The following is a 19,842-nucleotide window of genomic DNA, read 5'->3' as shown; positions in this document are numbered from 1 at the left end:
AAAGTGTCCTACTTATTTTAGTTTATCCCACTTCTGATGACTTCTTATTCATTGAGGATCTGGAATTCAGTTTGTAATGGTGGTCATTCAACTTGGTTTGAATTTCTTTTGTTTAGTTTAGCAATACAACATGGAAACAGGCCTTTTGGTCCACTGAGTCCACACCGACCAACTATCACCAATGCACTACTTCTTTCCTTACACACTAGGGAAAATGTACAGATGCTAATTAACCTACAAACCTGCATGTCTTTGGAATGTGGAAGGAAACTGGAGCAGCCGGAGAAAACTCACATGGTCACAGGGTGAACATACAAACTTTGTACACACAGCACCCACAGTCAGGATCAAACTTGAGTCTCTGGCGCTGTAAGGTGTGAAAGAACAAATGGCTGTTACAAAAAATTGAGATCTATAGGGTAACGGGTCATCTGTCTGCCTGCCGCTGGGTGTGATTTCTATCTGCCGCTCGGTGCTTGATCTATGATTGTTGTAGGACCATGTGAAGAGGAAAAGGCTCGTGCCTTTGGGAAAGGGAAATCAAAGGGACACCATGTGCATCAAAGGGAAATTTGGTATATAAGAAGCAGATAAATCTTTATTCAGTGAGAAATCTACTAGATCACTGTATTTGACACTTAAAGTCTTGATTACCTTGCCTGATCTTTGTGGTGTGTTTTAAAGTTGTCTTTAATAAAGGCAGCAACTCTACCACTGCGCCACTGTGCTGCCTCTACATCAATGATGGAACAACAACAAAAACTCTCCTCTGCTGCACTCCTTTTTCTGCCAAGATCTAGAGCCTTTAGTCTTCTTTTGAGTCTCCTGATATATTTCATGCCTTTCAACAATGTACAGTAAAAGGCAATCTATTTTATTTCTGATGATAACAGCATCTCTCTGGAATATGAATTTAATTCTCGCTCGAAAAAAAATACGAGAAAATATGGAAAAACGAGAAAATAGTGTATATTTTCTCGTTTTTCCATATTTTCTCGTATTTTTTTTCTCTATGCCTAACCAACAGACAATAAAAAATAGGAGAATCATGTCCTAAACGCTGATCCACTCTTTCCTGGTTATTATTCCGGAGATGAAAATACAGATGTGCCTCTCTTTGCCTTTCAATCGTTAATGCCTGTCCATTCTTAGTCGCATTTACAAATGTTCTCTCATCATTACTCTAAATTTGAAAGTACTGCACCAACTTCACATACATTCAGCCATTACGCCTCTTTGTAAGACTAAGAATCTGTCAACTATGAAGCTAAAGTGAGTTCCATAAATAAAATAAAACAATTTTGTTCAAAAAGTGCAATTTACCAGATGACAACATATAACATCTTCAGTACATTTTTTCAGACATGTGCCAGTCTTCTCTGAAACAAAAGTATTATTTCAAACAGGTGAATAAAAATAACAGTTACTTCACCTTTTAAGAAATCATCGGTTTCACAGAATGGGTTCTCATCATTCACATGCTTTTGCAATCTTCAGCAAGAAGGCTGATGTAATTTCAATGTTACCTTTAATCAATGTTGCATAAAATTCAAAGCTATTGATCTAAAATTAAATCTGTAATTAAAACAGTGCCGCATTTAATGAAGGCTGTTCTTACTTTTTGAAATTTTATTTTTGCATCAGAGAAGTTCATGTTAAAGGGCCACTCCTGGAATTTAATATATAACCAAGATCGATACTCTTGTGCTGTGTATAGTCTCTGGCTGACTTTGGTGTTGACTGGTAATCCTTCATTTCCCCGTCTCCTCTTTCTCCTTGAACAGCTTGTCCTTCTCTGCTCATCCTCCTAAACATGCCATCCTTCAGAGGAAACACCTACCCATGAGGTCTGCGCTGCCGACTTGAAATCAACGGTCAGTTGGTATTTGTCACACCTCTCCTTATGAACTTTAATCATTATAAATAACTGTAGAAAGCACCAAATGCTTCCAGTAGAAATTAATCAACAACCCAGCTACGAGTACGAGATTTAATAGTAAGATTAAATGAGAACTTACCAGTTTGAAGTTTGATCTGTATTTTATGAGGAGTTACGATGAGGGATTACGTGAAGAAGCCCGCCAGGACGCATGCATGTCATTCTTCAAAGCAGCGGTGTGAAATCACAGATAACTGTAATGACTAAACATAGTAAGATCAGAGAAGAGATACCAGTTGAGTATATGATCAAGGGTGGGAGCGGAGGGCACGTAATCCCTCATCGTAACTCCTCATAAAATACAGATCAAACTTCAAACTGGTAAGTTCTCGTTTAATCTTACTATTTTACTTCGGAGTCACGTGAGTGACTACATGAAGATTTTAAAGCTCTGTGATTTCATGCCATGGAAACGAGTCCATGCATCACGTCTGCCTTGATGACTGTAGGAGGAATTGTGTTAACATAATTTGGACATGAATTCGACATTGAAATCATAAAATTTATTAACACAAAATTATAACCCCTTTTTATGGGTTTAAATTAATTTACAGAACATAAAATTGTTTCTGCAAACGTTCCAGGTTTCATTACTGGTTTATTGTAAAATAGTTGGAATGTTTTTTCCCCCTGACCATCCTGCTGCCTTGAAGATTTGGTCCATTGGTACATCCAACTGTATTGCTGCCGATGTAGCTGCAGCCCTGGTGGAATGAGATTTTAAAATATTAGTATCCACCCCAGCCTGTGTTAGCACCTGTTTCAGCCATCTTGAGATGGTCTGGACCGTCACTCTTTTGTGTGGTTGCTAGTGGCTGACCAGAAGTGCCTTCTCATTGCCTCTTATGATTTTCATTTTCTCCATGTATAACGACAAATGTCTTACTATACAGAGACAGTCATCTGTTGGGTATGACCTAAATTGTATATTGAGGCCTGCTGATCCCTGTCTGTTCTGCTTTACTAATTCATAGATATGAAACGTAATATTTTCAGTTGAGGAAGTCATGTTGTCCAGTCTTAGTTTATACAGTGACTGTACCCTCTGTGCCGTGACCAATGCCATTAGCATGACTGTTTTTAATGTCAGTCTGTGTAGGGACAGAGCTGTTGCTGGAGACCAATTCCTGAGTATCTTCAGGACAATACTTACATCCCATATTTGGGAGTACCTGGTTCTTGGGGGATTAGTATTAAAAATTCCCCTCATAAGTTTTGTTACTAGTGGGTGAGTCCCAACAGAGTAACGCTCTGTCCCCTGCCATAGGTAAGTCGATAGGGCACTTCTGGCGCAGTTGATGGCACTGTAACTGCGCCCCTCATCATAGTGGAGGCCTGCCAGATATTCCAGAACAGACGGGATGTTCATGTCTCTGTAGGTTATGTTGTTTTTATGGCAGTGCATCGTCCACTTCCTGATATAGACCAGATACTGTTTTTTGGTTGACTGTCTTTGGGCCGCCGAGTTCATGTTCACTGTTCGGTCCGTCAGTCCCAGTTATAGTAGAGGTGTTTTTAAATCTACAAATTAATAAGTTCAAATGGTTATGGCATGGGCGGCTATCCCTTGTTACGGGATGTAGCAATAAATCTGGTCTATGTGGGATGGTGATACATGGTTCTAATACCATGTTCAGTATCACTGGGAACCATGGTTGAGTAGGCCAACGGGTACTACCAAAATACCAGACGCAGAGTCTTGTTGTATTTTCCTTAATACCCGACTGATGAGGCAGAAAGGAGGGAATGCGTAAATAAACAATTTCCCCCAATGCAGCGAAAATGCATCTGTCGCCGCTGCCCCAGGGTCTGGTTCCCATGAAACATAATTTGCTAACTGGTGGTTAAGTCTGGATGCGAATAGATCGATATCTGGTGTTCCATATCTTGCTGTAATATCAGCAAATACTTTTTTATTCAACATCCATTCGGTGTTTTCATTAAATTTGCGTGACCTGGTGTCTGCCACTAAATTTAGTCTTCCTGGTAGGTAAGTGGCTGATATCCAAATATCTCTCTGGATACACCATTGCCAAATTGTATTAGCCAGATTGTCACATGATGTCGATTTGTTTCCACCCATGGGGTTAATGTATGCTACCACGGTGGTATTGTCTATCTGTAGTCTAACATGCTGGTGATATGACCCAGTACAATATGACTTTAGACCATGGGATGCACCCAACATTCCCAGGTAGTTTATGCCCAGTGTGAGTAATAATGATGCCTCCTGAGCAGTCCATCTACCTCCACAGCTGGTGATGGTATTGGTGGCTCCCCACCCAAGTGCACTGGCATCAGTTTGTAGTACCATGGAAGGGTTACTGACAATGATTAGATTGGAACAAAGCCAGATGTTATCTATCCACCATTTTAGTTCCATTTTAGCTTTGATTGGTAGTTTCATAGGTCTGTCAACGTGACCTGCATTGATTTTGAGTGCTTGTATTTTTGCTCTCTGTAAGTTTTGGTAATGTAGAGGTCCAAATTGTTTGGCTGGAAAGGCAGCCACCATTTTGCCAATTACTTTTGCTACCAATCTGATGGATGGTTTGCTGATGTCAATGAGGTTATTGCAAGCCTCTATTAAATCTCTAGCCTTTCCCTTAGGCAGAGTCACCGACATGTGAACTGAGTCAATGGTGAACCCCAAATAGTCCATAGTAGTGGAAGGCGTTAGTTTAGATTTAACTGGATGGATAATAAGTCCCAGTTTTTCAAATAACTGTTTTGTGGCTGTTACGGTTTGTTTGGTCAATTCCAAAGTTTTGCCCACAATGAGTATGTCATCTAAATATGCCATGACCATGTGTTTTCGTTTCCGTAGAAACGCTAGGGCTGGTTTCAAAAATTTTGTGAACAGCCTGGGGGCTGATGATAAGCCATTTGGCAGTGCTTTATACTGCCAGTGTTGTCCCATCCAGTTGAATTTTAAGTAACATCTGTGGTCACCTCGTATAGGCACTGAATAGTAAGCATCTTTTAAATCGATGCTGGCCATGAAGTAACCTTTGGAAATTAATTGTTTAGCAGTAACAAAGGTTTCCATTTTGAAGTGAATATATTGTACGAATGTATTCAATTTTGTCAGATCTATGATGATGCGACAACCACCATCTTTTTTATTTTTGGTAAATATATTGGACACGAATTCTAATTTTTCGTGTTGAGTTTGCTCAATTACACCTTTTATGTAAAGCCGCTCCAGTTCAGCTTGCGCTTCTGATTTTTCTTTATCAGAAAGCACGAACATTCGGTTCGGTATATGTTGAACTGGAGGGCTGTACTTGTGTATAAACTCTATTGTATATCCCTGGATACTGCTTAAGATGTAAGTATCGGTTGTTAACATGCTACATGCATTCAGAAAAGAGTGTAATCTCCCACCAACCTCCATGCTCCCTGTATTTTGTAGGGAACCAGACCCACCTACCTCCATAGTTACCAGTGGCAGGTTTACTTCTTTTTGTAAGTTCTTCGCTGCTGTTGTTGCGCTGGTGTCTGGATTTGTGGTTTGGTTGGCGTTGGAGGTCCGCGCATCTTCCAAGAAGGCCGGCCTGGGCCATGGCCTAAAAAAGACTCATGTTTTGAGTACTGGGCCTTCGAGCTTTCACCAGTCATTCTTGTTCTGCTGGTGGGTGCGTAGGGGTGCTAGGTGTCTTGATGTGTTGTCCAGTACAGCCTGTTCTTGTAACTGGTTTAGAGACATATAGTCGATACTGGCAGCTAGCTTTGGCTCCAGATTTTTACCAGTCTGGTCTGGCTGTATGAAATTGGACACCATGTCCAGTAGGTTCTTTCGTTCCTGCACCCCTTGCACACTTGTCTTTTCTTCTGCGGACCCCTGTTCCAGGTCAGCCCAGAACTGACCCGCAGTGCTCCCCTCTGATGAGGTATAAGCACTGTGCAGCCCTTCAAGAGGTACTGCTGTGGGTTTATCATAGGGCCCACTGTGACCCGACTCCATCTCCCGGAGTTTGTCACGTTGGAGCAAATGCTCCACACACCGCTCCATCCAGCTCCAGCGCTCACGGTCGCTGGCCGCCCGTGGTTGTTCAAAGTCGGACTCCTCTGAGTCCACGACCTTGTTTGTTTTTTGTCTCGCCTTACCGCCCAGCCGCGGAGTGGATCTGGCCGGTGCGGAGGCGACATCGGGCACAGCTGATCCCATTATAGGTGATGCAAGTGCCGCTGGCCGCTGCTGGCCCACCAGCATTGTCGCAGCCCGTTGGTTTCTCCACCTGTAATCAGCATGGGAAAACACAAAAAGACCGCAGCTCTTACCTGCAGGTCCTGGGTTTAAATTGTCGCTACGGGGGAACGTCGTTCCGCCCCGCCTCCTGCCGTTTTCGACTTGTCAAAAGTCGACGGCCCCATCTGAATAGACTCCCGCCCGGCCGTGGTGTTCTGGCCGGCGCGGGACCAAATGTCGGCACAGCTGATCCCTTACGGGGCTTGTGCCTTCAGCTGCTGCTGGCTCCCGCAACTTCGCGGTCCTCCCCAGCCAGCTTCACTCGCAGCACTTTTGGACACTATTTTGTCTAGCTTCCCCCCTTGTGTAAAAACAGCGCGGGGACAAAAACTACCGCAGAGTAAATCACTTACCTGCAGGTCGCGGTTTCAAACTTACCGCTGCTGGGGAACGCTCCACCCCGCCTGTCGTTTCGCAAGCATGAAAGCGATATGACACGCATGCGTCCTGGCGGGCTTCTTCACGTAGTCACTCACGTGACTCCGAAGTAAAATAGAGTCTGATCAGTCTGAAGAAGGGTTTCGGCCCGAAACGTTGCCTATTTCCTTCGCTCCATAGATGCTGCTGCACCTGCTGAGTTTCCCCAGCATTTTTGTGTCCCTCCAAACTCTGTTCATCCACGTCTGTAATTAGTTTCCTAGTCAAAGTAGTTTTGTTGTTGTAAATTAATTTAGTCGTTTATATTTCATTAATGTACTCTTTTATCTTTTATATTTTTTAAGATTACAGTCTTGTCCACTGAATGGCCACTTATTGTTATATCTTCAAACACTCTGCACCATATCCATGCATAAACATGTGCACACAGAATGAATCTGAGGTGCCAGGAGGTGCCAGGAATTACTGTATTCTACTGGGGTGATTTCATGTTATAACAAAGCAGATCCTGAGGTAGTTTATTTTGATTGAAATAAATGACTTCATATTTAGTCTGACAACAACATGAAATATTACATTCTCAACCTACATTAGAGGATTGAATTTCCCAGTCTCAGTCAGATCATAAAAACTGCAGGAACAAAGATTGCTTCACAATTCCTTTCAATATGATTTATAATAATATTTCTAGATAGTGTGCCATTTTATTTTGCAGTATGAATCCAGTAGCTTGGAATTTTATTAATGGTGGTTTGGCAGGGGGGAAAGGTGATAAACTCTGTGCGAATAACCACAATTTTAAAACCATCACATTGGTGTTGACAGTCAATGATTGTGTTGGTGTTGTCAGATAATAATGTTAAGAAAATCTCATATCTGAGTGTTGTCCAGCATCATACAGCATAAACTCACAATATTACGTGGAAGGATCATCTACAGTATGTTTCGCCCCAGTATTCCAGACTGAACATGTTATAGCTGTTTTCCAGAGATACGTTATGGGCTGAAATGCAGCCAGTTCACATACCACAAATAATTAATAGATGCATTAACAGAAATGAGCAGAATTGCTTGTACTCTGGGATTAAATGTTACATTTTTCTGCCTTGACCAATCTTATGAACTATTTTGATCAATGCAAATAATGGGTAATTCTTCCTAATTCTTAATATGTTCAAATTTATGTCCTCAATTCTTTGTCTCCCTTGTCACTAGTCAGTTTGGAAAGATAAAGGTGGAATCTGCAGTTTAGAGGAGAGGAGAAAAACTAGGTAATAGGAGTAACAAGGCAATGACTACCCGAGAGAGATGGGAAAATTTAATAATGTCTAAAAAATAAAAATAAAAGTTGCAAGATTTACTGAAAAAAAATGTCAATAAAGAAATGATATACAGAGGGATCTTTGGGTGCAAGTGTATGGTTCCCTGAAAGTGCCACACAGGAAGAGAGGATGGTAAAGATGCCACATGGCTGTTTGCATTCATCGGCCAAGGTCTTGAATACAACAATGTTGCAGCTATCATGATGCAGTTATATAACATTTTGGTTCGGCCATGTTTGGAATATGGTGTGTAATTCTAGTTGTCGCATTACAGGAAGCTTGTGAAGGCTTTTGAGAGGGTGCATTAGAGGTTTAGTAGAATGGTGCATGTATTGGAGAGAATTAGCTATAAGGAGAGGTTGGAATAAAATGGATTCTTTCTTCTGGAGGCTGAGAACAACGATAGAAGAATATAAAATTTTGAGTAACAGAATTGATAATCAGGGTCTTTATGAAGAAGCGTCTCGACCCAAAATGTCACCTATTCCTTTTCTCCAGATGCTGCCTGACCCACTGAGTTACTCCAGCTTTTTGTGTCTAACTTCTTTATTTTCCAGGGTAGAAATAGCATATACCAGAAGGTATCGATCTAAGGTGAGAGGAAAAAGTTTCATGGCAAATTTTGTAGATAAAAGGTGATGAGTTCCTAGCAAGGAAAGTGGTAGAAACAGATACGATAGATACGAACATATAAGAACATGTAACATTTAGCTAATTTAACCCTAATTTAGAGAGACACATGAACAGGCAGAGAATGGAGGGATATAGGCCATGTGTAGGCAGATGTGCAGTTAAAATTGGCATCACGATCAGCAGACATTGTGGATTTAAGGGCTTATTCCTGCGATGTTCTATTTTATGCTCCTTATTAAATCCATGTATTTTTTTAGTACAAATTAAGCAAATATATTGGTAATCCTTGTGTTCAGCATTAAATTGAGGATAAAGGTTGTTAGCAACCTAATTGTTAGCAGCAGAGTTGGGGATAAAGTTAGTCAACAGCCTAATTGTGATTGTCGGCGCAAAATATAATTGGTCCACCAAAGTATTTTCGGGAAGGAAGACTTGACTCTGACCAGCATATACTTGACACTAAACAATGCATTTGACTCTTATCTGCCCTCTGAAGCAGCCTAACAAGAGATTTAGTTTCAGGCTAATTAGTTATGAATATTAAATTCTCTCCTTGCGAATGACACCCACATCCTGTGAATGAATAAATAAAGATAGATGATGTGGATGTTGTAGAATGTGAATCTTGGGATATTGCTCGTGTTTGAAACATCCTGCCGGTGTGAGTAAAATTATCAAACTAACTGACTTCTTCGTGGATCATGCAAATACAAATCATGTATCTTTCTTGTGATCAAGCCTACTTCTTGCAGAAACTTAATTGACAATATAACCTGATTTTAAATTAATGTAAAGATTCACAGTACCAAAGACAATTAGGTAAAAACTAATTAGACGTTGTATCTTAATACATGTAAAGGAAAAAGCAATTCTGTGCAGCTCGGTGGCGTAGCGGTAGAGTTGCTGCCTTACAGCGCCAGAGACCCGGGTTTGACCCTGACTACGGGTACTGTCTGTACAGTGTTTGTACGTTTTCCCTGTGACCGTGTGGGTTTTTCTCTGGGTGGTCTGGTTTCCTCCCACATTACAAAGATGTACAGGTTTGTAGGTTAATTGACTTCAGTAAAGATTGTAAATTGTCCCTAGTGTATAGGATAGAGTTAGTGCACGGGGATCGCTGGTCAGCGAGAACTCGGTGAGCCGAAGGCTCTGTTTCCACATTGTATCTCTAAACTAAATTCAACTAAACTTATTCCTTTACTTGATTATTAGATTGAAAACAGAGAAACAGTTCATAATTATTTAAAAATCATGAAAATCTGCAGTCAAATTCTCAAATTATCAAGATGGAATCTGAACTCATTTTCTTTGGATTACTCCTCCATTTGCTTATCCATTAACCACAGGCAAAAGATTCATATGAATGGTACGGGGTGAAAAATTATTTACTACGAAGAAAGGCTGAACTTCCAGGGATTACCTTTTTCTCCAGAAAAGGGGTGGATGAGGGATGATGTGACTGACAGAAGAAGCTTTTAAGTTTACGCAAAGGTTTGAATTAGAGACAACATATGCAGAAGGAGGCTTGGTTTATTCTGCCTCTGCCTGTCAAATAGGTATCACCCAAATTCCACCTTCCAGCACTTGATCCATAGCCCCTCAGGCAGCTGGTCCAGCATACTCAATCCTTCCTAATACCCAAATCATTCCAATCTTTTTTACACTCTTTCTAGTGCAATCATATCCCTGTCTTGATGTGGTGACCAAAACTGCACATATTACTCAGGCTCAATCTCCTCACTCTGATATTCTTTGCCTTCTCACTTCATAATCACTGTAGGAACACAATGGAAAAGCCACGTGGAATTGGTGGTTGAAGTAATGGGCGATTTATTAATACTGGTGCGCACCAGGAGGTCAGCTTTTGCAATGACCAGTCTTAATAAATCGCCCATTACCTTAAACACCAACTCCGCATGGCCTTTCCATTTTGCTCCTACAATCACCTTATTAACCCATTTTGCAACCCTCGTGGACATACGCTCCATGTCCCCTTATTCTTCAACAACTCAATATCCTCCCATTGAATGTATGTTCCCAAGTGACAGATGGAGAAAATCTTTACATTAGAGATCAGATAAAGGGATTGTCGTATCGGATATTTAGAAAATGAACACCACTACCAATATAAGTTCTTGAAGTAGCTCTCACAGATGCATAAGGGGAAGCTGGATAAATACATGAGGGAGGAATGAAAGATATCTTGATGGAGAAGGACTGCAGGTGACTTGTGTTTGGAGTATAATAACAGATATGAATCTGTTGGTGTCCTGTAAATACCATAAAATACTGTGAGTGCTAAACTCTCGGCGCATTGCACAACCAACACGACTGAAAGCAAAAGTACAAGAACAGATCTGACTGTATTGATTATCCAAAGCTCAAGACACCACATCAGGAATGTAAAGGGCCTGTCCCAGTGTACGAGGTAATTCAAGAGTTCTCCTGAGTTTTCCCCTGATTCGAACTCGGAGAATGTCCGTAGCGGGTCCGTAGGAGTTCGTGGATGTCTCGTAGCGGCTCGTACGAGTAAAAAGTAACCATTTTTTTCATCACGAGTATTTATTTTACTTGTGGATAATTTTCACAGTGTTGAAAAACCGTCACGAGTTTGCCGGATTTCCCGAGTACCTACCGTTACTCGTACGAGCCGCTACGAGACATCCACGAACGCCTAAGGACCCGCAACGGACATTCTCAGAGTTCGAATCAGAGGAAAACTCGGGAGAACTCTTGAATTACCTCGTACAGTGGGACAGGCCCTTTACACCACCATATGATAGCCTCTGCAAACATAGCAATCTCTCAAAAAAGAACTGAAAGGTAACCCAAAGACCAAGTTTGTAAGTTGAGTTACCAATGGTAAATAAAGTAAGGCAACAATATCTTTAATAGGGGGGGGGAATCAGTGTAAACAACATGGTGCAGTTATAGATGAATGCAACAATTAAATTAACTGGGTGGATCTCAGTGGATGTCTCATGTCAATGAACTATTTTGTTCTGGATTGGGTAGTTATTGATATAAGAAAATATCACTTTTCTTATACCACAAGAAAATATAGTGCAAATATCCTTCTTGTCATATCATACGTTGGGAGTCTTATACAGAATTCATATCATATCTGGGATTACTAGTAATTTCTATATTGCGAATGTACTAGAGCCTGTGAGGTTCTTCCCAGCAAATTCACTGAAGAGGTTGACTGAACACAATAGTTCATAAAATATGTTTCAACCATATCGGAAGGGAGCCAAAGAAAGCACATTCGTGTGTTGGCATTTAATTGCAATGGGGGATGGGGGTGGTGGGGTATGGCAAAAATCAAGATCAAGGAGTTACACTGGATGTTTTTTTCATCCTAAAATGTTTATACATTTCTAACCATTTCTCATCCACTATGTGCTTCAGATCACTCTTCTTCCCTTACTATCTGTTGCGTGTATATCCAGGTAAACCTGGCTGAATACTTCATAAAATAAAGACAGAAAATTCTGGGAAATGAGAGGGAGGGAAAGGGAGAGAGAGAAAGATAGCGGGAGTGAGAGAAAAAGAATGAGAGGGAGTCAGTGGGAAGAGAGAAAGAGAAAGAAGAAAGAGGGAGACAGATGGAGAGAGAGAGTGAGAAAGAGAGAGGGTGAGATAGAGAGAGCGAGAAAGAAAAGGGGGGGAGAAAGGCAGAGGGAGATTGAGAGAGAGAGAGAAACAGTCAGAGTAGAGATGGAGAGACAGAGACCGAGACAGTTAATATTACTGATTAATGATCTTTTACCAGATCCTCTATGATAAATCATTGACCTGAAACATTAACTCTGTTCATATATGTTTAACTTTCTAACCTTGTTTCATTTGTCTAACTTTCTGAGTATTTCCACAATACTCTTTTTTTTACTTCGGATTTCCAATATCTTTCTTTTCATTTTTTTAATCATGGTACTTAGAATGTCTGATATATTTTGCATAATTATTAACTTTCACTGCCATGACTATGCAGTTTTTCGTTTTGCTTACTTAGTTTAATCAATTCCCCATGTTGTCTCTGCATTAAATGTGACATCCATCCAATGATTTTCAATATTTCCTGTGCCAATTCTAATCATTTTGATTGTATATCAAAATTGTGTCTCCCTCCAGAGCCAGAAGACAAAATTTTATCATTCATCGGCCAAATTATACTTTAACTGTTAACTTTAAAATTTAATTAGTAGCTGTTCTAGTCCCTACTTTGGGACTTCCTATTAATTCAACAAGCTTACAGGGATCTGGTTTGGGATCTGGTTTGTTGACATGGATGGGAAACAGCATGAATTCAGACATGCAACATTCAGCAACAGAGTTCAGACATGAATCCTCTGGTGGTCCATTTGACATCTTCCACAGCCTAAGTTGGATGTTAACCTCCTCATGTAAACATTCTGGTTCCTGCATTTTGAACCCAGTTTTTGGTCTCAGATTCTGCATTAAAATCCTAGTCCCTAGATGATTGTAGTGTGATTAGTAGTCATTCACATTGAATCTCAATGTAGACATCTTGGATTGAGCTGTATCATAACTGATTCCAAAACCCACATGGTCCAAAATGTTTTGAGAGAATTCAAATATTGGCAAGCAGTAAAAACATTTTTAAATCCTTCAGGATTGGTTTTTAGAGATCACGGCTGATCCAGTTTGAGCCTCAACGCCATGTTCCTGCATGCGAATTGATTCCACTGCAATTCAAATGTATCAATCTTATATATTGAATGACTCCACTCCTCGCTCTCTCGGAGCTTAATGGCCCTCTGAGTGAGCAGCTCCTCCTCAGCCTCACCCACAAATAGGCAATTTGCTATCTTTAAATGTTGTCCTAGATAACACCCACTCTGGAAAACATCTTTAAACCATCTAATCCCCTTCAAAAATTATGTATGCTTTCTTAAGATCACCTATTTACCTTCTCAACTCTAATGAGTAAAAAAAATAATCTATTCCATCTTTCTTCAAATGCGAACAACTTTACCCTAGCAGTATGCTTGGTGCACAGTCCCAGAGTTAGTGTACCAGTCCTTAAGATCCTTTAGGGCAGTACAGTGATGCAGCTGGCAGAGCTACTGTCTCACCAATTGCAATGACCTCCAATGTTGTTTGTGTGGAGTTTGCATGTTTTCCATGTAATCATATGGCTTTCATGTACCCAGGTGTCCTTCCATGCTCCAAAGATGTGCTGGTTGTTAGGTTATTGAGCAGATGAGTGATAAAGTCCAAGGGAAGTTGATGGGACTACAGAAAGAATAAAATGAGATTGATGTAAATGGGTGATTGATGGTCAGCATGGATTTGCTGGCTGAAAGGTATGTTTCCATGCTCTATGTCACTATGACTAAGATGGAGACCAAGACTTTACATAGTACTTCAGTTATGATCTCACCAGTGCCCGTGTAAGTTTGCATCAAAACTCCCTACTTTAAACTTCATACCCTTTGCAATGAAAACTAACAATCCATTTACGCCCTTGTGACTTACTGTGCCTGTAAAATAACCATTTATGTGTCATACAGGACCCCCAGATTCATCCCTAATACAACACTTGCAGTCCCTAAATTATTTGTGGTTGTTTCTCATTAAGAAGTACTTATTTTGTCATGCCTGCAATACATCCCATAGTGTAGTTTACTTTGTTACCCCCTCCTCCTCCATCCACAAATGAACCGATTAACCTGCATTTTTCTAAGTTTGTTTTAAAACTTCAATTCATCTTAACACTTTCAATGTTTACAAGAAGTGTTTAACACCCATTAAACCGATCACCCATACAGATGGTTGCACCCTTTGTCTTCAGCAACTCATGGCGTATAGTTTCTGATCCAGAAATGATTGCTTTTGTTCACTTAACCTGCCAGATAAAACAGATATTCCAGCCATTCTTTAATGCACCCCACTTCAGAGAGATTTGCTTCTGTCCCCAAGTCTCCAATCTGATCATGAATTCTGAACAAAATCTATTCCGTTTTATAATTTTTCCCTCTATTCAAGCTTTACTACACAGCCCGTAGGGATGTACATGCAGTTTGAAAACCAAAGCTATGCAGAATATTAATTGTACTTTCATAATTAGATATTGAATTAATATCCTTTTCCCTGAACATTCCTTAAAAATAATTAACTGTTCCCCTTTTCTTTCACTGGAGAACTCCATCGCTTCTATCCTTCAGCAGTCATTTCCATTCATACTCTTGATGTCGCATAAATATCCTCTACATTATCACTTTCAGTGACTTCTCTGGGTTATGAATAACAATTTAATGTTTTATCGTGTTCTTACCCCCTTTTTCATGATGAGTTTATTGAAATCATTTGCTCCTTCTAAAATTATTTTTTCTATTCACATGTTTTTGAAACCCGCATGCTTTACCTGTTACTGTATATACATTTAATGTTAGAAAAACAATTTATTTCCAATAGACAAACTTTGAAGAATATAGGATATGAGTGTCGTAAAGAAACATTCAGTTAAATTATTCCTTTATTGTAATCTATACTTTATAAATATATTAGAATTTCCAGCTTGTCATTATTCTCACACCTGATGCCAAAATCATTTTAATATATACCTCAATCACAATGCAGATTATAATCATGGAATAATTCAATGTTTGCTCCATGTTCGGCCAAATTGAGTATATATATATTATATATATATTGTGAGTTAATCAACTTGGAGAAATAACTAAATTTACTATATATCCCAGGATTTTGATTCCGGGGCTGGACAGATGCATCACAATTGTCTGTTTCCATTTATCCATATTTTCAGGCTGAAGTTAACACAGAGTGTATCACCTGTTCAGAATTATGCTTTACAATAGACAATAGACAATAGGTGCAGGAGTAGGCCATTCCGCCCTTCGAGCCAGCACCGTCATCCAATGTGATCATGGCTGATCATCCACAATCAGTACCCCGTTCCTGCCTTCTCCCCATATCCCCTGACTCCGCTATCTTTAAGAGCCCTATCTAGCTCTCTCTTGAAAGCATCCAGAGAACCGGCCTCCACCGTCTTCTGAGGCAGAGAATTCCACAGGCTCGCCCTTCTGTGTGAAAAAGTGTTTCTTCATCTCCGTTCTAAATGGCTTACTCCTTATTCTTAAACTGTGACCTCAGGTCTGTCCCCTTCCCCCCCAAACATCGGGAACATGTTTCCTGCACTCTTGTAGCTTTCACGTGTATCCTACATTTCGTTATGCAATTCTTTAGAAAGCTTTCCCAAGGAAGCGTGGCTAATTCAAGAGAAAGTTTACCTAAACTGAAATTAGAGTCTCCAAAATATGCATGGCGAAGGTCCAAATGGATTTAAATTTCCGCCACTATTCTATTATTATTTTTGATTTTCTGCTCCTTGTTGACACAGTAACTTCAGAGTTAAATGTTGTTAAATTTGCGAGTTCAACCAACAATGCATTTAGGCCGGAACCATTTAGATAAATGCTAATTGACTGGCGCTCCAAATAAGATTACTTCACCTCAACAATCCACTTTTATTTTATTTTTTTCAAAAATCGTTGCTGCTAATCCTTAGTTATTGTCTTGCGCAATGTATTTAGATTGCTTTCTTAAAATAACTTTCGGCAACTACTGTGGATTTGAGTTGATTCGCTTGCAAATCCAAGCCTGACTCATTGGAGTGAGTGCATGAATGAATTCAGTGAAATGTAACTCCACTGCGCCCCCTCACTCGTAGAACCACATCAACACCCTCGCCGTCCTCCTGGCTGCGTTAGAACGGGCACAATACAGAGGTTGGCACATTAAAGTATCAGAACACATGGCGAAGTCAAAGCTGCGTGCTGCCTGTTCAAACCGAATGCTCTCAAACTTTCGAACGACCGGAGCGTGTTGGGGGAATGCATTGTTGAACGCTTAGAAACCAGCATTGCACCTTGATCTTTGAGTGATTTTCAGCAAATATCCATCCCTCATGCAAGCCAATGTTAGTCAGAGCAAAGGGAAACGTGTGCCAGGCAAAATAAAGATCGGCTCCGTTATCAACCCCCTACTTTACAGTGGCTGGGATGATTCTGTGGGTATTTGACACAGAGATGGTGCTATTACCTTACTTGTCCGCATACGCCAGCGAGATCAGTACACACTTCCAAGTCTAGAAGGAAGTTTTCAATTGACTAGAAAGGGACGAATACTCCTGTAAAAAGAACGCGATAACAAACAGTTCCAATGCACTTACTTTATCTGCCATGATCATGGATGAGCCACCGTGAATTCCCAGGATGGGGATATAAGTCTGAGAGGAAATAAAATCCAAAATCTGAGCGATAGCCTCCTGGTCGGTGTCATCGCCAAACACAATCCCGTGGATCTTGGTGCCCGACATCAAATCGCACACGTGGGTGATGATACTCTTCGGGTCGGTCTGGTTCACCGCCACATTCACCACGTTGACATCATTGGGAAAGTCGGGGGCATCTTCCTTGATCCACACATCCTTAAATCCCGTGCTGTCGGGGCTTCTGCCCATAATGATGGCGATGTTTAGGGTCGGGTTACCCTGCTGCCCTCCGATTAGATCCACGTGGAATATAAGCAGATCGAGAACCACCACTGCAAGAAATCCGAGGCGTCCCATTTTCGGAAGCTCCATCCCCTGCAAAGGTGAAGATGACCAAAAATCTGCAAATTGCACCGGGAATAGAAAAAAAACCCACCTTATCTTCTTCCACTCTCTCCCCCCCTCCCCCCCCCCCCTTTTTAGATTTAATAAGCATCAACGGGACATCAAAGTGGAAAAGTGCATCTATTCTCCAAATAAGGACAAAGGAAACCGCAGTCTCCGCATATTCTGGGAGATTTTTTCTCCCTCGTCATGAAGACCAAAAAAAGGCATCTGACCTAATTTACATACTACTGATTATTCAGGACAGGTTTTTTATAAGAATATAGGAAGGCTTTACGACACCCCGCGAATAATTTGGAACTGGTGGTGATAAATCAACTGGGGTCACGTTCCGTAACACATTTTTTTTTAAATCGCATCCTTTCCCAGCGTCAGTCATGCTTGCTTTTTATTGCTGCATGACACTATGCGGCGGCATAGCTCACTAACTTGTCACCTCCAATCTGACATTCGATGCAACATATTTGGGACACCGGTTACTGGACACGTTGCACCACATGGTCTGAGGGCAATTTAAGAAACGCACAGACATTTCAATTAACGGAGGGGAGCGGCTGATGGGTAGTTAAATGTGCAACCGTTGCCCCATGCCGGAAGGGTTTGCAGTGGTAGGGACGGTAGATCAACTTAAACGACGTCTCGAGGAGCTATTTTAGTCACTGAAGTCACGGAATAAATCATTCGCCCAAGTGGGTGTTTTATCCAACATAATGAACGGATGAATCAGTGGAGGATCTGTTCTCCTTCGTGCCATTTTAAAACAAACAGGTGCCATTGATTTTTTTTTAAATCAATAATCTTTCGAAACGCCGAACCTTAAATTTTAACATAGAAAGCGTGTTTTGGATATTTTAATAGCGAGCGGATAAGCAATTATATATATTTTTGCAAGCTTTAAATTTTCTCGACACGCATGGGTAAGGCACAAAAGACATTCATGTTGATAGGCGATCGGCCGATAACAACATGAAATAAATTGGGATGAAGTTTATTCTAAAGATAAATTCTTTCACACGGGCTGCGTTAGTAGTTTGAGATGAGAAGCTCTAGTGCCCCCTACAGTTGTAGTCGGCATGGGCAGTTTTAAGCATGATGATGTGTGTGACACAATAGATGTGACATACCTTGGACATCACGAAATGCATTTGCTCGCTGGCATGTTGGAAAGGTTTTCATATCTTGGCTCGCAACACCTAGGGTTATTTTGCGGGCCGTTGCATCCTCACAGATGGCCGCTTTAAGATCCAATGTATTCCCTTTGTGTTCGGCAGCTGTTCTTGCACCAGGAACTAACGAAGTATGAAAGTATGCAAAGTTGGTCTACAATGGGCATAAAATGCAGTGAGCCCGATTAAGAGAAGATAAACGTGCTGCATGTTTTCCACCACTTCTTTTTTGCTTTAAGTCTCATCAAAGCAATAACGTAAATTCCCGATACCGTTTGTAGGCTTAAATATAATTAGCAGTGCACGCGTTGGTAGAAACGAGGAAACAGGAGCTGATTTCTATACAGGACAAATGGACCTCAGTTTCAATATAGCGAGACTTAGACCCAGCAGATGACATTTTGTGCAAACAAAGACCTGCAACGTAGAAAATGAAATCATATGAACGTGTCGTGCGGCGTTTCGGAGTAAGAGCTGAGCACAGCAAAGTATAACAATTGCAATCAGAGTGTTTGCACAAACGCACGAGAAAAGCGGCAGGCGTACTTACAGCATCATTCTTCCACATAGCTGCAGCTCGGAAACTCAAAAATGAGGTCGCAAGGAAACCCATTTGTACTGAAAACCACCGCAACCACGCCAATAATTGTTCCTGGGACCAGCGCGCCTGCTAATGCATCTATGCAGCATTCTCCTGAAATGTGCCGCCAGACTATTCTCTTTCATTGTGGAAATGTGAACGCGCAGAGGTCTCCCATTGGAGGCGGCAAACTCGACAGAGCTATCTTGGAGAATCAGTCTTGAAAAATGCTAGCAAAAATTGCAACCAAACTAGCTGAACTCCTGCATTTCACGCTGCCGTTCTCGGGAGCTTCTGTCGAAATCCTTCAGTCTGTCTCAGTCGAGACTGCAATACCGTAGATTCCTGGGCTCTCCGTTTGAGGAACCGGTCAACGACACATCCTTATGGAGACAATGTGAATTACAACTGTGTGCGTGCGTGCCAAAGAGACTGTCCATGTGTATCTGTGTGTTCAAAGACCTATTTACTAAAAATGGAATGTTACGCCAAATAGTTCGTATCAGTTACAACGGATCATTTCAATTACATTCCCGAAAAGATGAAGTGGCTAAAATACAGGAGATAGGATCGAGATAAGGAGTCAACCCGCCAATGTTTCAGATCGACGTGGAGCGCTCAGTTCTCCTTTCCGCTGTGATGCCTCTCACACCTCTTGCCTTGAAAACCAGTTGCCCAAAGCTTAGAAGTAACCCATTTTGTGATGTATCAGAACAAGCTCAGGCTTTGAAGACGGGCCCCGACCCGAAGCGCCGCCTGTCCATTCACCCCAGATGCTGCCTGACCCACTGAGTTCCTACGGCCCTTTCTGTTTTGCTTAGTGATATAACGTGGGTTAGAGTGGACTCCACCTGAGTGAGAGTTAGACTCCACTGCACGTGTCTAGCTGACCACAGCCAGAATGGGC

The 19,842-nt window shown here is 41.1% G+C and overlaps 1 protein-coding gene across 3 annotated transcripts in view; it reads right to left on the bottom strand.

The window, feature by feature from the left end:
• The window catches only part of grin2a (glutamate ionotropic receptor NMDA type subunit 2A), a 266,902-nt gene extending 247,462 nt beyond the window's left edge, over positions 1-19,440 (bottom strand). Inside the window, exons 1-3 of one of the 3 annotated variants that reach the window (XM_033040431.1) lie at positions 18,906-19,440; positions 18,314-18,772; positions 16,743-17,159 (exon numbers count right to left, since the gene is read on the bottom strand). In XM_033040431.1, coding sequence (XP_032896322.1) covers positions 16,743-17,159; positions 18,314-18,334 — 438 coding nt within the window. In that variant the 5' untranslated portion in view covers positions 18,335-18,772; positions 18,906-19,440. The remainder of the gene's footprint in view (positions 1-16,742; positions 17,160-18,313; positions 18,773-18,905) is intronic. The other 2 variants (XM_033040432.1, XM_033040433.1) reach the window with 2 other exon arrangements.
• Between the last annotated feature and the right edge of the window lie 402 nt (positions 19,441-19,842).

The sequence above is a fragment of the Amblyraja radiata genome, chromosome 22 (genome assembly GCF_010909765.2).
Source record: "Amblyraja radiata isolate CabotCenter1 chromosome 22, sAmbRad1.1.pri, whole genome shotgun sequence".
Classification (NCBI taxonomy): Eukaryota; Metazoa; Chordata; class Chondrichthyes; order Rajiformes; family Rajidae; genus Amblyraja; species Amblyraja radiata.
Note: the sequence above shows the minus strand (reverse complement) of the source record. Positions and strands in the feature narration are given on the sequence as shown.